This window comes from Lipophrys pholis, assembly GCF_963383615.2.
Source record: "Lipophrys pholis genome assembly, chromosome: 6".
Lineage (NCBI taxonomy): Eukaryota > Metazoa > Chordata > Actinopteri > Blenniiformes > Blenniidae > Lipophrys > Lipophrys pholis.
In genome coordinates this window covers 32,998,341-33,017,425 of record NC_137629.1, presented here as the reverse complement: position 1 = coordinate 33,017,425, position 19,085 = coordinate 32,998,341, and the positions used below count along the sequence as shown (strand labels likewise).

Sequence of the window (19,085 nt, the reverse complement as noted above, 5' to 3'; positions counted from 1 at the left end):
TTCTTCTTAACGGATCCGATTGTAGTGCAGATCAATGATATCACATTAAAAACAGCCTGTACGGGGCCTCCATCCTAAATCAGAAGTAATTATTTGTAAACCGACTCTTAATAAATACAAAAATTATTATTCTTGCTGAGAAAAGCCAGACAGGATTCTTGGACTCCAGTGTGAAAGTTCTCCCTCTAAATACAAGAACTGCTTTGCAGCCTTGAGAATCCATCAGGACGCTTCATCGAGCCCAAACTGACGGAGTGGAAATTTATATTTTTGGTGTATTAACGGTTAATCCAAGAGAATTTCCTGACAGCAATCCAAATAAAGCTCATTTTAAGAAAAAGAATATATTTGCAGTATTGTTGTTCGGTTCTTGAGGATTTTTGTTGGTTTCTTTATGAGCTTCATGCTCACAGATTCACAAATTAGAAATTAATTACCTTTAAAAATGTAAAATGCGACATAGAAGGGAGATTTTCTTTTATAATTTTTGCAGATCCAACCAGTAATATTAGTAGATTATAGTATATATGTATTGACTTCTTTAATCCTACAGTGTTTAATTCAGTGCACTGGATTACCAACACACCGTCGTGTGGATTGAATCTATTGATCCACACCAGAAGTGTCAAACTGATATCATGACCTGTGAATAACAACGGATCAATCCTTTGTTTCAGTACAGAGAGGAGGTGCATCATAAGTGCTTTATTTAGATTAAAATTGTGATTGTGAAACTAAAAACGTTTTTAGTTTCCTTCATCTGCCAGAAATCGTTTTAGTTTCTCTTCAGGCCAGGTTGGCTTGGATTTCTGCAGCTTTCAGCAAATTTCCACAAATTCCCCCTGGCATCATACGTAGCTTCATTTGCAGCTTTAATTTTAAAATGTGACTTGATTCTTTGCTCGGTGCTGGTTTGGACGCTCTGCTTGAACTGGACCTGCTCGCCTGCATCGCGACAGGAAGCCTGTTTGGCTGCCGGAGTCTTTTATTGTGGAACAAAAAAAAGCTGACAGACCTGAACCTGCCGTGCTGACATTGTACCTGGAGACCGTGTGTGTGTGTGTGTGTGTGTGTGTGTGTGTGTGTGTGTGTGTGTGTGTGTGTGTGTGTGTGTGTGTGTGTGTGTGTGTGTGTGTGTGTGTGTGTGTGTGTGTGTGTGTGTGTGTGTGTGTGTGTGTGTGTGTGTGTGTGTGTGTGTGTGTGTGTGTGTGTGTGTGTGTGTGTGTGTGTGTGTGTGTGTGTGTGTGTGTGTGTGTGTGTGTGTGTGTGTGTGTCCACAGCAGAAAGAGGCTGAACACATTTTATTGTGTATAAACAGAATAATAATCTGAAATACTACAATAATAAAGAAGATTGAATCAATAAAAAAATGACAAAAAGAGGTGAAGAGAGAGACGGAGGTCTGAGAACAAGGCTCCGATAGAAGAAGTGAAGGTGGGATGAGGAAGATGAGGGGGGGCATGTTGCTGCATGTGACAGGAGCTGGTGGCTGTTGGACTGGACCAGGAGTGCTTCCTCATAGTCCTTCCTTTCCTATCCACCTTTCCTTAACCCCGAGGATGACATCATGGGGTTAAGGAAAGGTGTTAGGAGGATTCCTAAAGGAGTTAAGGAAAGGTGTTAGGAGGCTTCCTAAAGGAGTTAAGGAAAGGTGTTAGGAGGCTTCCTAAAGGAATTCGGAAAGGTGTTAGGAGGCTTCCTAAAGGAGTTAGGAAAGACGATCACGTTGTTTTGACAATCGGACCAAACTTCCACTAGGTGGCGTAATAATAATCGGGACCAGTGCAGGTCCTGCCGAACAAAATGACGTCATTTCCTTCTTCCAGCTCCTTCTGGCCGAACAAATTTGTTTCGGTTGTGCCAACGCTCTTTTATTATGGAAACAGTTCAGACAAATGTGTTTCTGAAAGCACTGGAGGCCAGAAATAAACTGTTCAGTTGAAAAGTTAAAACGCCGCTTCAGACGTGTGGCTGCTGTGAGGGGGCGTGGCCTGCGGTGAGGGGGCGTGGCCTGCAAGTTCAGCAGCTTCTTATCGGCGTATGAACTGTCCTGCCGAAAATGCTTTTTTTTCGGCAGCTGGCTGACGTCACTGCTGAACTTTCTTCTTCTTCTTATGGGTTCAAAAAGGGAGGATGAAGGAGCCTTTAGGAGATAGGAGGGACTGTTAGGAGTTAGGAGGGACTGTTAGGAGATAGGAGGGACTGTTAGGAGATAGGAGGGACTGTTAGGAGATAGGAGGGACTGTTAGGAGATAGGAGGGACTGTTGGGAGACAGGAGGGACCGTTAGGAGGGACTGTTAGGAGGGCCTGTTAGGAGATAGGGGAGATGTTTAGGAGATAGGAGGGTCAGTTTTATGAGATGGGGGGACAGTTAGGACATAGGAGGGATTGTTAGGAGATAGGAGGGATGGTTAGGACATAGGAGGGACGGTTAGGAGATAGGAGGGACTGTTAGGAGATAGGAGGGACGGTTAGGAGATAGGAAGGACTGTTAGGAGGGACTGTTAGGAGATAGGGGGGATGGTTAGGAGATAGGAGAGACTGTTAGGAGATAGGGGGGACGGTTAGGAGATAGGAGGGATGGTTAGGAGGGCCTGTTAGGAGATAGGGGAGACGTTTAGGAGATAGGAGGGTCAGTTTTATGAGATGGCGGGACAGTTAGGACATAGGAGGGATTGTTAGGAGATGGGAGGGATGGTTAGGACATAGGAGGGACGGTTAGGAGATAGGAGGGACTGTTAGGAGATAGGAGGGACGGTTAGGAGATAGGAGGGATGGTTAGGACGCACCCCACAGCTTTCTGAGGCGCTGACAAACGGAGACGCTCTCCTTCCTCTTCTCCCGGTTTCACAGAGAAAAATGCAAAAGGCTGAAATGTGGAGTCATGTGCCGGGTTCAGGCTGGGTTCACTCACTCAGACTTAATCCAGGAAGTGTGACCTGATTTCAGGATGAGAAGAAGGAAGAGGTTTAAAACGGCAGCCAGTTGTTTGGAATTGAGTGTTGAGATGGAGCTCGTCCATCGAAAGTTTTGTGGTTCATGGAAGTGGGAGACGTTTATGAGTGAGTGGGCTCATTTTAAACACCAGAGGTTTAATATCCAGCAGTGACTTCCTCCTGCTTTTTTCCTATTGTTAACATCAATATGGATCCAGATAGGAAATATTCACAATAAGTCCTGTGAAATATCTGCTGTACTGGATGTTGCACTAATCTTTTGGAGTTAGATTATTCTAATCGATCTCATGTTTTGTGTGAATTTTATTTTTTTTAAAAAGTCATATTTTAATTTCATGAAAAACAACTCCTGAATAATACTGCTGCCCCCTAGAGGAAGACTTGGCCCACTGCTTGGAAGCTGTGGACTCGGGCCTCGTTCACACGATACTTCAAAGTACAAACGCAAAACTTTTGTAGTGTTTCGTGCTCGTTTACATGAAAACGGTGCTTACAGTCTCTGGAAATGCAGCTTTTAAAAACGCTCCGACTCGGACACACACGTTTATCACGGCCATAGTAACTAGATCTTCTGCACATGCTCAGTAGACAAGAACAATGTTTGCTCCAGAGAGTCATGACTCCCAGTCCATATTCTCCTGGGACTTGGTACTTTTATTTTGACAGTCACTGTAATAACAATCCAACTTGGTGGTCTGTCCACTAGAATGTTCTCCCAGTGTTGATGTTTAGAGCTCACTGTTCTCTGTTGTGTGTGTGTGTGTGTGTGTGTGTGTGTGTGTGTGTGTGTGTGTGTGTGTGTGTGTGTGTGTGTGTGTGTGTGTGTGTGTGTGTGTGTGTGTGTGTGTGTGTGTGTGTGTGTGTGTGTGTGTGTGTGTGTGTGTGTGTGTGTGTGTGTGTGTGTGTGTGACTTCATTACAAAAGCAAATGGCGCCAACTAGTGTCTCAACATGAGAACTACATCATTTTGAGTATTTCTGTGTAAATGTACATCGTTTTGACGATGTGTAAATGTCAAACGTTTAGGAAACAAAAAAGAGCTGCAGAGTTGAAAGTGGAGGTTTTTTTTTCTTGCTTGTGTGTAAAAGTTGAAGAAAAGACGTGAAATGTTCCAGTTTGTGTGGAGAAACGTCTGGCAGGGTTCCTGTGGATCCAGCAGAAGTAATGCAGCTGGTTTTGAGCAGATTATTCTGACAGAATCTGGCGGGCTTCCCGGTGACCTGCTCTTCTTAGATGTTTGCAGACCGCCGCTCTTTGTGCTTGACGGACAGCGTGGAAACCGAGCGTCCGTCCTTGGGGGGACTCGTCCAGCTGTTGGGTGGGCTGTGACGGCCGGCTGCAGGACTTTCCCGCCAGCAGATCCTCTCTACTGCTCTAAAATGTCAAGCACTCGGGCTTCGCCATCATTTTTGCACATTTGTTTCAGCGGAATGTGATTTTCAGATGTTGTGTCACTTGCTTCCGTCCCCGAAGCTCCACGCTGCAGCCGTTACTGTGCTGATGTTTTTATTTTTAAATGTTTTAGTCAACAAGGAACAAAAGTTGTTGTTTTTTTTAATAGTTCCCTGGTTAAAAGTGCTGATTGTGCACCGTGGCGGCTCTGAATGGAGCTGAAGACGCGGCCCTGCTGGCTGTCAAGAGGCCTGTTTGTGCTGTGAAAGCTCGCAGCAGTCGTCCAACCCCGGGGCAATGGGGGGGGTGGGAAGAGACGGGAGGGAGGGAGAGCTGGAGGATTTAATATGAGGGGGGGTTTACAGTGGGTGAAGTGAAGGAAAAGCTTGGCAATTATTAGAAATAATGAGGGATTTAATGTCTAATGTGGCAGGAAAAAGCAAGAAAATACATTTTCTAAATGAGACAAAACTGGGGCCGGGTGATTTGTCCTTTTTAAAGAAAAATTTGAGTTTAAATTTTGTTTCTCTTCCCCAGTGCCCTTAAAATGAGAAAAACAAACTTGAATGTGCTAAATAAAAATCGTTATTAGCTTCAAATTCAACAAATTGATTAAATAGAATTTATTTGCCCAGCCCTCAGAGAAAGTGTCTCTTTGAGTTTGTTTTGCTGAGGAATGGAAATAATGGGGCGTTAAGGGTGTGGAGATGAATGGAGCAGTGTTTCATCCTTCACTCAGTGCTGCTGCTCCTCAAGGTCAAGCATGGAGCTGGAATGAAAACTATTTCCTCTCTCGTTTGACCGAGTGTGAGCCGGAGAAATGTCTGGAATCTCTAGAAGAAGAACGGAACGAACCAGCAGAACGACAGGATTTCACTATTTTGAGGTGGTGAGTCATGTTTGCTTTGTTTCTTAAGTGAACTAAAACATTGTGCAGGAGTCTGTCTGTCTGTCTGTCTGTCTGTCTGTCTGTCTGTCTGTCTGTCTGTCTGTCTGTCTGTCTGTCTGTCTGTCTGTCTGTCTGTCTGTCTGTCTGTCTGTCTGTCTGTCTGTCTGGAGGCTTTGGACTCTTTGTTTTTCCACTGGAGATGAATTTCAGGTTCTCGGCTACGCGGTATAGATTTTACATGGATGTGAGTGCGATGGCCTCCGGGCGAATCCCATCAGGGGAAAGCTAATGTTTTAGCGGAGCTGCAGGGCTTCTCCATCAGATCAGGTTTCACGCTTTAATCCGACAACGCGGATCAGAAGACGACTGAGGGATTGAGTGATGGACTGGGTTAAGTTCACATGCCTCTGCTCCACTGGAGTTCCTGAGTGCTGCGGAGTGTAATCTATTACACTTCGATTGTCCAGTTTAAGCATGTAGGAAATGCTTTTATCTTCATGGAGTCCCGGCCGAACCGGACAAGTTGTCAGTATCGGAGCGTGGCCTTAACAAAGAGGAGGAATAAACCAGATTTTCAGTCTTTGTTAGACACAAACGGCAGATTCCTGATTCCAGGGAGGTTTTTAAATGGCTGAAGTGAAGCTTTCTGAAGAAATATCAGTGTCTGCTTTTACATTTGCACTGAAACAAGAGATCAGATTCATTTGCAGGTTGATTAGATCAGATCCTCCCCTGGAGTCGCTGGATCTATCCCAGAATGCTTTGCACTGTATTGGTGACGTCCTGCCTGGAAGACGGTTGGATAAACACTCAAACTTTACATCAATTTAATGATTTCCAGGTCTCTTTAAAAGCCGCGTTGTTTGCTTCGTTGACCAGTTGTGCTTCGTCACTGAGATTTTAATCTGATGAAGTAGGAAACGATGCGATCACATGAACAGGTTCACCTCCGGCGAGCAGGGACAATCTAAGTGTTTACAAGATGACATTTTAATCTGATCAACACTTAATCGTTTTACTTCTATTCTGCATAAACTGGTCGTGCGTATCTTCCATCACGTTTTAGAAGTAAGTGGAGATACGTTGGTAAAGCTGCTGGTTTAAAGTTGGGACGCACGATATGATCAAGATTGATCTTTACCGCGACGTCATGTACAATAATTAAACACTGACTGAAACTCTTTCAAAAATCACTTTTAAAAAGCTGAGAGGGAAAAGTTATTAGTCACAAGGTTTACGTGCTCTGCAGATTTAAAATGACAATTGTAAATGTTTAGTGTCAGTCGTATTATCACAACACTACTCATCATTTATCAAACCTCCCTCTGATACGGCGCAGCTCTGATTGATCTCCAGACGGTTTCTGATTTAACGCCGTCTCTCCGTTCAGTCGCAGAATGAATCGGCATTAAAAAATAACGTTCGGCGAGTCAGGGTGACACGAGTAGTGCCGATATGTGAACACTGAAACGCTGACGAAGGTACGTCGCAAAGTAACTCATTATTTTGTATTTATTGACGGACCATCACTAAAAACATGAAACCTGCTCGGCCTGTTTCCCTGGAACGGCCGATCGGCAGAACGCAGACCTTCGCCGACGCCTCCTCGCAATGTGACGGTTAAACGAGGACGTTCTGTTGTGTTACTTCAACGCAGCGTTAGAGCAACTTGGCCTGTGATTGGCTGAGTGTGGAGAAGGGGGGGCGGGGAGCAGAGTTAGCAATATGCTAACAGACGGCGAGTAGAAGCCCTCTGGTGCGTCTCCATGGCAACAGCTGCTGATCTCCTCTGATCTCCTCCATGAGACGCCTCTCATGGAGGAGATCAGAGGGTCGGAGACATTTTTTTTGCAGTTTTTTGGGGGATTTATTCAGGAAAGGTTAACGTCCTAAAATCGAATGGATTGATTGGTCCTTGGATGATGACAAATAGTTTTTGAAAAAGTTTGTAAAATACATGCATACAAATCGATAAACACGCAGACAAAAACCTTCCCGCCCTCGTCATGGTTGCCCGGTGGGGTCGTGGCAGTTTAAGAACCTGGGAGCGTTGCTCTGCGGGGTTGCTCTGCGGGGTTGCTCTGCGGGGTTGCTCTGCCGAGTTGCTCTGGTCTCCTCTCACACTCTCTAAACGTGTTTGAGGTTAATTTGCGACTCTGAGTTGACTGTAGTTTGATGGACTGATGAGAAGTGGTAAAGTACTTGTTCGTGTTTCTAACCCAGAGAGAACATTAACCTTGTTCTCTGGATACAGAATCCTGCTGCAGCTGAAATAAATCTAACGTCTGTACGTTCCAGTCAGCAGCCAGAGGAAGGTGCTGCGAGTGGCCACAGCTTCAAGGATAATGGCCGTATTTCACAGGAGAAAAGGAAGATCGTCCATCTATGTCCGTCCAGGGACGTTTATAGCATCGTCCTTTCTTTTTCTTTTTTTTATTTCCTGCGTCCACTCAGTTACGCTCCTTCACTCCTCTCGGTACAGACCTGCAGCTTCCAGTCACGCTCGGCCCTCCAGGGCCTCGCAGCACAACAACAAGCTTCTGATATTCGAGACGAGAATTGAAATGTAAAATAACTGACCTGTTTGCTCCTTCTTCCACTTTCAGGATCCGTCTTTTCTTTAGTCACCGAGTGTTTCTGTTACAAACGTGTGACATGCTGGCGAATATTGTCTGTGATTGGACGGTTGTACAGGCGAGGTCCTGGAGGTCGTCGTAATGAGTATATGGATGAAAAGTTCTATTTCTCCGCTTCCTCCCGTCCTTGAACTGTCGAGTTACGGTGGACGGTCCCGGAGTTGTGAAGTGTCCATGCATGAATTTTGCAGCAGCGATACCTGGTACTGGTTTGTTCCAGGTGAACTGGTCGTACCGCAGAGCGAGTTGTGGATTTCTGTGTACAGTTTGCATGTTGCAGGTGTGCAGGTCTTCCTGGTGTTTCAGGCCTTTTGTTGTGTTTTGAGGATTGGTTTACTCACCGTACTCCGAGCCACTCACTGAAAACACAACTTTTTGAAAAAAACGCTCCGACTCTGTGTAGACGGCGGAAACTTCATACGAACATCCGTGTACTCCCATTGTTAGTGTTTATTGTGTACTGTAGGTACTGCATGTCGGCGTGTGGTTGCATTACAGAACAAACAGCACCCACTAGTGGCTCTACGTGAAAACGACATTGTTTCCAGCCGTTTCTGCTGTTTCCGTTTAAATGGGAAACTTTTCTAAAGTATAAGTAACAGCTGAAGTTGATGAAAGTATTCATGACGTTCACTTCATTATCTCCAAACATTTTGAATGTTTTATATTCAGGATTTCAGAACTTTTCAATGATTTACTGAAAAACAGAGCAAAAGGCCCAGAAAGTAGGAAATGAGCGACTCACTGGTCACACGACAGAATCTGACGACGCTTAAGCACATCAAACATTAAAATAGTCAAACACCGAGATCAAACTGTGGTGAATGACTGAACTAACTGTTAAAACGATAACGTCATGGCCCTGCACGAGGCTCACTGGTGAAAAACCAAAATCAATTTGTTCTGTTATTTTAAAGTTCCTGTAGAGAAACTGTTCAGGAGTGGAGTGGCGTCGAGACGAGGCCCGGGTTCTTCCATTATTTCCTCTCGTGGATTTTTAATCACGATAAACTGACGGAAGAAAGTTGATGATGGAGCTGAAGTTGCCAAACTTCAATCGAGTTCAGTTCACAGGCTCTTCTGCAGTCGTGGAATATTTCTACTGAACTGACAGAGGAGGTTTCTTATTCTCTGATGGGGGGGTGGGGGGTGGTGGTGGGGGGGGGGGGGGGGGGGGGGGGGGGGGGGTGATGGGACAGTCAGCATCAGCAGAAAAACTCTGCACTCACTTCATCTCCAGCGCTTCACGGAGCCGTCGCAGCTCGATGCAGCACAGAATCCCAATTGTACAAACACCCAGAAGTTTTCCTCTGTTCTTAGTGAAACTTCTGAAAAATATGTGCCGGGATTTATTCCTTCAGGAGAAATGATGGTCAACTAATAAACAGAGGCGGCGCCTATAAATATCTCTTAAAATATCACCACTGCATGACTAAATGTGATATTTGCAAAGGAAATTCCCAAAATGTGACTCATGAAAAGGCTTTGGCTTTTATTAAAAAAGCTGCACTGGTTCTCTGTTATGTCATGATAAAGTTTTTTATTTTTATAAAAACTCCTGGTGTGTTTTTTGTCAGATTTATAATTTCCTGTAATCTTGTTTTATCTCTGTTTGTGAAGTTCAATGATTAGATCACATTTAAACAATAAATGACAGAGCTGCAGTCTAGACACACACACACACACACACACACACACACACACACACACACACACACACACACACACACACACACACACACACACACACACACACACACACACAGACACACAGACAGTGTTTCAGGTGGGATGTTTTATTATATTCTGCTCCACATCGCCTCCCCAGAGTCACGTGCTGCTCCATGAGCGCCAACATTTACATTCAACAGGACTTTATGAATACCACTCTGTCAGTCTTTTTATTTTAACCTCCTTATATTAATCTCACAGAAGCTGTTTGTTTCCCCCAGCAGCCTGCCTGCACCGTCCATCGTCCTGATTAATGAGACAAACATTTTTAACGTTTAAGAAAAAAATCTTTAATAATCAATAAAAAAAAAAAAAAAAACGTCTAAAGAGGAAACGTCACATCAGGACTGCTCAGGGAAACGATGCTTGTCTTCCCTCTTACCGTCGTCATAGCAACCGCATCAGTCCCGTGCAGAACCCGTTTGCAGTGCGGTGCAGTGGGCTGCTCTGTGGCCTCACAGTGAGACGACCCAGAGTTTGAGTGCTCAGACTCCATGTTCTTACCGTGTATGAGTGTTTTGTCCTGCTTCAGATCGAATCCAGAGCTTCTGAACCGTCGTCTCCGTTTCCCTTCTGACACCTTTTCCTCTTTCTTCTTTGTGCTCAGGCATCAGGCCCCCCATCATGAACGGGCCCATGCACCCTCGCCCCCTGGTGGCGCTGCTGGACGGGCGCGACTGCACGGTGGAGATGCCCGTCCTGAAAGACGTGGCCACGGTGGCGTTCTGCGACGCCCAGTCCACGCAGGAGATCCACGAGAAGGTGAGCAACGCAGACATGAAGGCGTTTGTGCCGGTCGGGTCTGAAGGGGAGGTTCTTACAAACCGAAATCTTACATTTTGGTGGTTTTCTTTGTCGTTTCTCATCCATCTGGGATCCAACCAAGCCCGACGTCCTGTAATTAACTCCTGCCTTCATTAGCAATGAATCACCTAATTAATCTGAGACATGACTGACGACTTCGTCACAATTAGCCGGAGACACAAAGACGATGTAAAGTTTTGAAAGACATGTTGTTTTATCGCTCTTCAACCACAGCTGTTCTTTAAGTTATATAACATTTAAAATAGGATCTATTGTATTTAACCAGTTGTCACACATGTTTTTTCTGTATTTTACAAACATGATATAATACTCCTTCCAAAGCAAAGCTGTACATGTATTTAGCTATATTTGAACTTCGAGGTAGGAAAGACTTGTCATTTAAATCATGTTTTTATATATTTAACTATAAAAAGATTTGTGACGTGCTTTTTGGAAGTTTGTCTGGTAAATCTGTTTCAATTATATATATATATATATATATATATATATATATATATATATATATATCCTGTTAAACTTCAGTAACAACCGTCCGTGGAGGTTTAAATTTTAGTCAAATAAATTTTTCTTAATTTATGTCAAGTGAATCTATGCAGTTATTGAAAAACAGGATATGAGAATTAAGTGTGTGTGTGTGTGTGTGTGTGTGTGTGTGTGTGTGTGTGTGTGTGTGTGTGTGTGTGTGTGTGTGTGTGTGTGTGTGTGTGTGTGTGTGTGTGTGTGTGTGTGTGTGTGTGTGTGTGTGTGTGTGTGTGTGTGTGTGTGTGTGTGTGTGTGTGTGTGTGTGTGTGTGTGTGTGTGTGTGTGTGTGTGTGTGTGTGTGTGTGTGTGTGTAGGTCCTGAACGAGGCTGTAGGAGCTCTGATGTATCACACCATCACCCTGATGAGAGAGGACCTGGAGAAGTTTAAAGCTCTTCGTATCATCGTCCGCATCGGCAGCGGCTACGACAACATCGACATCAAATCTGCTGGAGAGCTCGGTATGAACACACACACACACACACACACACACACACCAAGATATATCAAAGACTATTTCATGACACACACACAGCGCCACCTTGTGGTTAGAATCCCAAACCCACCAAGCAAATGGTAAAAAATTCAAAGAAAACTTTTTCTATTTTTTTAAACACGTTTCCATGAAAATGATATCAGTTTTCCATTAAAATTCACCTTATGTTGAGATTGCAGTCATTTTCTCTAGTAAATTTGCTTTTTTAGCTCAGAGACATTGTCATCAGGTATACTCTGGCACAGGGGTGTCAAACTCAGATCCTCGTGGGCCGCAGCCCTGCACGTTTTCAATGTCTCCCTCCCCTGAATGTCCTGATGGTTCATCACCACATTCAGCACAAAGCCAGATAACGAGCTGCTCATTGCAATCAGCTGTGTTGAAGCTGGGAGACATGCAAAACGTGCAGGGCTGCGGCCCTCGAGGCCTGGAGTTCGACACGTGTGCTCTGGCACAACAAGGAAAAACTCTATTTAAAGGTTCTTATTACACTCTTTGACCGGTTCCGGCTGCATGTGGCTCCTGAACCAAAATGTGTTTGAGTTAAAGGGTTAAAAATGAAGTGATGACTGTCGTCTCTGCGTGAGCAGCCATGTCACGTCCGCTCACTTCCTCCCAGAAACAGGCGCATCTTTGCAAAGCTTTTCTGCCTCCTTCCTTCCACGAGCGGCTCGCTCACGTCAAACCGGAGTTTCCGGCGTTTGGCGACGAGAAGCCCGCCGACAGCCTGACGCTCCTTCCCAGAACCTCTTTCAGCAGTCTTCACTCGTCCGGGGGGAAAAGCCATTAAGCGCTCCTTATCTGCTCCGTGCTCCCGCAGGCATCGCCGTGTGCAACATGCCCGCCGCCTCGGTGGAGGAGACGGCCGACTCCACGCTGTGTCACATCCTCACCCTGTACCGACGCACCACCTGGCTGCACCAGGTTGGTACCGCCGGCGCCCCGACCCGGAGCCCCGACCCGGAGCGTCGTGAGCGCCAAGTCCTGGCGGCCGCAGCTTTCATTTGGTCACTTCTCCACCAAAATCAGCCCAAATTGAAACGTTTCATTTTCTTTAGAATGTCGCTGTTTTTGAAAGACGTTGATGTGAAGTGTAGAAGGTACAGTAACAATGGATTTGTTCCTCAAATCATTATTTAGACTCGTTTATTCATCATCAATATGATTATTAGATAAAAAAAAAGATCCAGACTTTGGTGATTAGGTGTGAAGTCTGGACGTGGTGAAGCGGAGCTGGATGCTTGTTGTGTGGCTGTGGAGTTGTTGTTTTGTTTTCAGTCCTTTGCGTTTGAACATTGCGTTGGTTGTGGGCTGCAGGCTCTGCGGGAGGGCACCAGGGTCCAGAGCGTGGAGCAGATCCGAGAGGTGGCGTCGGGAGCGGCGAGGATCCGGGGGGAGACGCTCGGACTCATCGGACTCGGTGCGTCACGTTGTGAAACATCAGTGTTGGAAATGACGGGTTTTAAAGTAACGTGGCGATGAGAGACTCGCACTGAAATCTAAAGGTTTTGTTTCCTTTAATTCCTTGGAGATTTTGGGTTTCGCTCATTTCATTTCAATTAATTTTTTTATTTCGTTTCTCAAAATTGATCCCCGTGCACATTAGATAACTAAAGATATTTCACTACACAAAATACAGCAGAACAATATAATCAGAAAGTTCCAAAAGGACTGGGAAGAAGTATAACTTATCAAAATTCTCCATAAATAATATATTATTTTCCTTTAGCTTCCACTTATTTAAGATTCAATTCATTTAAATATAGAATAGAACTTTATTTATAAATCATCTGTCAGACGTGAGTCACAAGGTGCTTTACATCACTACGAGAAAATATACAGATAAAATCATAAAGAATATCGAACAAGAAAAACACACATAGTTATAAAAGAAAGTACAATTAAAACACGTTCGAACTAAAACAAATGATCTGAAAAGTTATCGATTAATTACATATTTATTTAATGAATATGTAATATAGAATATGATAAAGTTATTTGATATGTAAATCACTTTAAGTATACATGTATACAACTTGTATGCATAGAAATATATTCCCACATGTAGAAATATACAGCATGTAGGCACATTTACTCACACTCCATCTTTATATCATTTAAAAATCTTCCCTTTATATACTTTTCAACAGTTTTGGCTCAAAAAGTTAAATTTTTTTTGTATTTATTCTTCGAGATGATGTCAAAAGTTTGATTTCTTTCTGGCGTCTCTACTCGGCCAAAAGTATCTGTAATTCCTGTAAATACTCCTTTAACCTTCGACGTGTCGATTCAGAGTTCCAATGAAAGGATCGATGTACTTTAGTCATTTTTGATTTTCAAGTCTGTTTATGTCCAGATTATAGAGGATCTTCCTCACATGTCCACTTTTTAACAAGTGAAACAGCGATTACTTTTTAAATAGTTACCTATTAACTGTAATCACATACTTTACACACAGTTATCGAACCAGTCGCAGGTTTAGTTTGGTTGAATATTACAGGGTTGTTTCAGTTCATTAAAAAAAAAGATTCTTTTCTGTTTTAATTCTGGGGAGTTTTGTCGTTGCTCAGCTAAATTGGCTTCCTGGGAGTTACTGCTGATAAAATATAAGCGGATTAACCAGAAGCAGAAAGCAAATCTCGCCCTGGCGCGGTGTGGGAAGTTTCTCCAGGAATAATGAGCCGGAGCGTTCTGCTCTCTGCAGGCAGGAAATTATAAATTCATGATGATGCTCAAGTTCTGCACTTTTTACTTTTGATTTAAATCCAATACTCTTCCTGTAAATGTTCCTGTGTTGTTATGTTGGGTGTCGATGTGTCGATGTGTGTGTCGATGTGTGTGTCGATGTGTGTGTCGATGTGTCGATGTGTGTGTCGATGTGTCGATGTGTGTGTCGATGTGTGTGTTGATGTGTGTGTCAATGTGTGTGTTGATGTGTGTGTCGATGTGTGTGTCGATGTGTGTGTCGATGTGTTGATGTGTGTGTCGATGTGTGTGTTGATGTGTGTGTCGATGTGTCGATGTGTGTGTCGATGTGTCGATGTGTTGATGTGTGTGTCAATGTGTCGATGTGTGTGTCGATGTGTGTGTTGATGTGTCGATGTGTGTGTCGATGTGTGTGTCGATGTGTGTGTCGATGTGTGTGTTGATGTGTCGATGTGTGTGTCGATGTGTTGATGTGCTGATGTGTGTGTCGATGTGTTGTTATGTTGGGTGTCAATGTGTGTGCTGATGTGTGTGTTGATGTGTTGATTTGTGTGTTGATGTGCTGATGTGTGTGTGTGTGTGTGTGTGTGTTGATGTGTGTGTGTGTGTGTAGGTCGGGTGGGTCAGGCCGTCGCCCTGCGAGCAAAAGCTTTTGGATTCAATGTGATTTTCTACGACCCGTATTTGGCGGATGGTGTAGAAAGATCTCTGGGACTACAAAGGGTCACCACGCTACAGGTGATACACACACACACACACACACACACACACACACACACACACACACACACACACACACACACACACTATACTTTATCCACACCGGGATCATGGATGTTTGGTTGTTGAATATTTCCGTACATGTTGAGAACAGTGTCGCTCCAACCTGGTCGTCATGAACATTCAATTCAATTAAACTTTATTTATAAAGCACCACATACAACAAACAGTCATTTCTAGGTGTGTTTAACTGAGGCCCCGTTCACACGACAACGAATACGAGTGTATCCGTTCTCACTATTTTCTTCACATTTATAGCATATTGTTCTCTGCACACGTCGGTGTGGTTTCATTACTAAAACGGCGCCCTCCCGTGGCCCGGCAGACTAACTACATCATGGTCAGTGTGTCTGCTGCTGCAGTGGAAACGTTCTCCTTCTCTTTTCTTTAACGGATTAGGTGTTGTCACGTGAAACGTTGTCGTGGAAACGTGTCCTGAGAGAAACCCTACAGATCCACATGAGCAGCAAAAACCACGTCTCATCGTAAATCCACTGCGGCGCTGCAGCCCAGAATCTGAGATTTAATCTCACTGTTGTGTGTTTTTTCTCAGGATCTGCTCTTCCACTCCGACTGTGTGTCTCTGCACTGCAGCCTCAACGAACACAACCACCACCTGATCAACGACTTCACCATCAAACAGGTACACACACACACACACACACACACACACACACACACACACACACACACACACACACACACACACACACACACACACACACACAGGTCTGAAAGATTTATTCTGATTTATTCAGTGAGAAGAATGTACAATTATATTATATAACATATTTATCATCAGACTGAATGTCAGTGTTTTTATTGTGAGGTGTGCGTTTCGTGTTCCAGATGCGACAGGGGGCGTTCCTGGTGAACACGGCCCGGGGGGGTCTGGTGGACGAGAAGGCCCTGGCTCAGGCCCTGAAGGAGGGGAGGATACGTGGAGCGGCTCTGGACGTTCATGAGACGGAGCCGTTCAGGTAAAACCTCCAGCCGCTACCCAACGTCCCTGCTGCTTCTTACCACAAGAGTTTAATCTAGTTAATCAACTGTACAAATACCCGTCATATGAAGTCGTTCTGTAGATTGAAGGTGGTAAAGAATCACACTGTTGTATGTTTTGAGTTGTTCTCAGATTCTGAGTCGTCAGATAAACTTTAATGCGACAAAAACACGCTGAGATTTCTCACTTTGTGCTTGTCTACCTGTTAAATCAATATATTTTAAGAGATTATAAGGTTTGTGTCTCAGTTCATTATAGTTGTACTTATGATTTATTTAAGACATTTAGATAATAAAAATATTCATTTATATACACAGATCATGTATAAATGGATCCATATTTCTGCAGCTGTCGTGTGTATAAAGTAACTGTATAAAGTAACTGTATAAAGTAACTCATACCACACGTGAAAACTAATAATCTAAAGCTTATTTAATGGGACACGTTCTGCTATATCCCAATTTACTGTTTGATATTTTCCTGAATTCCTGAAGCAGCGGTGCCAAACACGTTTTAGTTCAGGATCCACATTCTGAAGAGTTTCGTAATCTCATTTAAATTCAATTTTAAAGTTCTTCTTTGTTGTGGCACAAAGTATACGTGTTGAAAATGTTTATATTTTCACTAAACCTTAAGGAAACCTTCTGATGCAGTGAAACGTCCAGAAAACGTCTACCGCTGTTGCATTCTGGGTGTTTTTACAAACTCGGCTTTGAGGCTAGTTTGATATATATTATATACCTACTATATATATTATGTACATAATTATATTGGTTCAGTTATGTGATTTTAAATAAGTATGCTTCTTTCATAACATATTTGATTCATCACGTGGCACAATGTAGTATTTAGTCGTCCACAACGCAATAGAATGCACTATATATATATATATATATATATTATATTACACGCACTATATATTATATGCTGCCCAAATGCTTAAGTATGTAAATAATAATTTACTACCACCATGATCTTACACAGTGAGACGGGGACAACTAGGCACTCTTCTTCTACATCAGAGATTATGTTGATCTTCTCTAAAACCGGTAGTAGAGGCGTAACTCTTCACTAGAGTACTGAGTGATATCTAAGTAAAGTCCACGGTCCACCCTGTCCTTCATTAGTTAAACTGCCATCCTGAGTTAACCACTGTTAAGTTAGCGGCGGTCTGTAGGTGCGTTAACTTTAACGTCAAGTTAACGGTCGGTTAACGGGCTGGTTAAAAGATAACTACATTTTGAACAAGCAGGCCCTGGTAGTTATATTTAATGGCAGCATTGGCTTCGGCCCCGAGGCCTCATGTTTCACACGCCTACTCTAAAGTCTCTGTGTCGCTGCCTACAATACTCACGTTGTATAAATACTTATTAACATACTGAAACACGTGGCTGCTGATCAACCTGCTTGATAAATGAAAACTTGGCCAAATCATCTATTGTCCCAAAATGAAATGAGTTGTTGAGTCATGTGTTAATTAAACCGTCAGCGAGTCGAACGTTTTGCTGTTTGGTTTGAGATGTGTCGCCACTGGTTCTGTTCAATTTGGAGCATCGTCGCCTCTGACGGTGAATGTCGGTAATAACTACAAATAAAAGATGGTAATGAAGGAGAGTTTGATGTTTTTGTTTTCTGCTCGTGCTTCAGTTTCAGTCAGGGTCCGCTGAAGGACGCCCCCAACCTGATCTGCACGCCGCACGCCGCCTGGTACAGCGAGCAGGCGTCACTGGAGATGAGGGAGGAGGCGGCCAGGGAGATCCGAAGGGCTGTGACAGGTACACACACACACACACACACACACACACACACACACACACACATACACACAATATTTGTAATAATATAAGGTGCGGTTTTTCTGGCCGGTTCTTTTTTTTAAATTTTATATTGATTCATTAAATTTTTTTAATTTAAATTGTATTTATTTATTACATTTTTTAAATTTTATATTGATTCATTAAATTTTTTTAATTTAAATTGTATTTATTTATTAAATTTTTTTAAATTTTATTTATTTATTTTATATATTTATTTAGAATTGTTTTGATCTGCTTTTCAGGTCGGATCCCGGACAGCCTGAAGAACTGTGTGAATAAAGAGTTTCTCTCCCAGAACAACCACTGGACCGGCGTCGACCCGGCGACCGTCCACCCTGAGCTCAACGGGGCGTATAGGTAACTACAAACGGAACAGTGAGGAACTCATTACAGCTTTAACGTCTCCCAACATTTGACCCGCTGAGCACTGAGCTTCAGCTGACGTTAGTCTGAACAGTTGCCGTGGCAGCTGGAGGTTCACTTGTTTCACCAAGTGAAGTTTCTGGATTCAACAAAAGAACTTGTATAAAACAAAACCCCAAACAGTTACCTGCTTTTTTTTTTTTTATTTCACTGTGTTTTGCACCAGGATTCGTCATTAAAACAGCAAATTAATCCCGATTACTGTTACAGTTCCTTTGTTCAGGTTTTCTGACCTTTTCATAATCACACCTGAAGCTTCTGGCTCCAAATCAAAGGGACCGTTTCTGGACTGGCTGTTGTTTGGAGGATCACTTTAGAGATCCGATTGGTCTGAATGGGAGGGTTTGATTCCCAGACGCTGGATTGAAAGACTGGATACTTGCTCGTGTTATGAGCCGCAGATGGAATGACTCCACGCCTGTGGTTTTCTTTTATTAGCCCGTTTCTCAGCAGCTGCATTGTGTGATCAGCATGTTGGATTCAGAGCGACGTGACGACAGGACCCACTGCACACGATAAGAGAAGCAGAACGCCGCTCTATAAATACACTGTCTCTGCAGGCCCTGAGGAATTCAGCCACACACACACACACACACACACACACACACACACACACACACACACACACACACACACACACACACAGTGTTTGCAGGGTGTATCACGTCCTAAAATAGAAGCGGAGTTCACCTCACAGCTCCTGTCCAAATACCTCCACGCTTGTGTTCACGGTGCAGCTCGGCAATGTGGAAAACAAAACGACACGCACTTTGCTGGGATTTATTCTGGGTGTCAGTTTATACTCTTCTGAGATTATTTCCACCCAGAAGACAGCAGGAGTTCGATTCTTCTGCTTTAGTATTTAAACCAGTGTGTGACGTTTGTTCAGAATAACTATTCATTCTGGTG

General features: G+C 43.5%; 1 protein-coding gene across 4 annotated transcripts in view; it reads left to right on the top strand.

The window, feature by feature from the left end:
• The window catches only part of ctbp1 (C-terminal binding protein 1), a 33,725-nt gene that overhangs the window by 11,453 nt on the left and 3,187 nt on the right, over positions 1-19,085 (top strand). For 2 of the 4 annotated variants that reach the window (XM_080465678.1, XM_080465677.1), the window contains exons 2-10: positions 10,214-10,368; positions 11,268-11,412; positions 12,268-12,371; positions 12,765-12,867; positions 14,767-14,891; positions 15,487-15,576; positions 15,783-15,913; positions 17,584-17,711; positions 17,996-18,110. In XM_080465678.1, coding sequence (XP_080321804.1) covers positions 10,214-10,368; positions 11,268-11,412; positions 12,268-12,371; positions 12,765-12,867; positions 14,767-14,891; positions 15,487-15,576; positions 15,783-15,913; positions 17,584-17,711; positions 17,996-18,110 — 1,096 coding nt within the window. Of the gene's footprint in view, positions 1-5,151; positions 5,240-10,213; positions 10,369-11,267; positions 11,413-12,267; positions 12,372-12,764; positions 12,868-14,766; positions 14,892-15,486; positions 15,577-15,782; positions 15,914-17,583; positions 17,712-17,995; positions 18,374-19,085 lie in introns of those variants that run through there. The other 2 variants (XM_080465679.1, XM_080465680.1) reach the window with 2 other exon arrangements.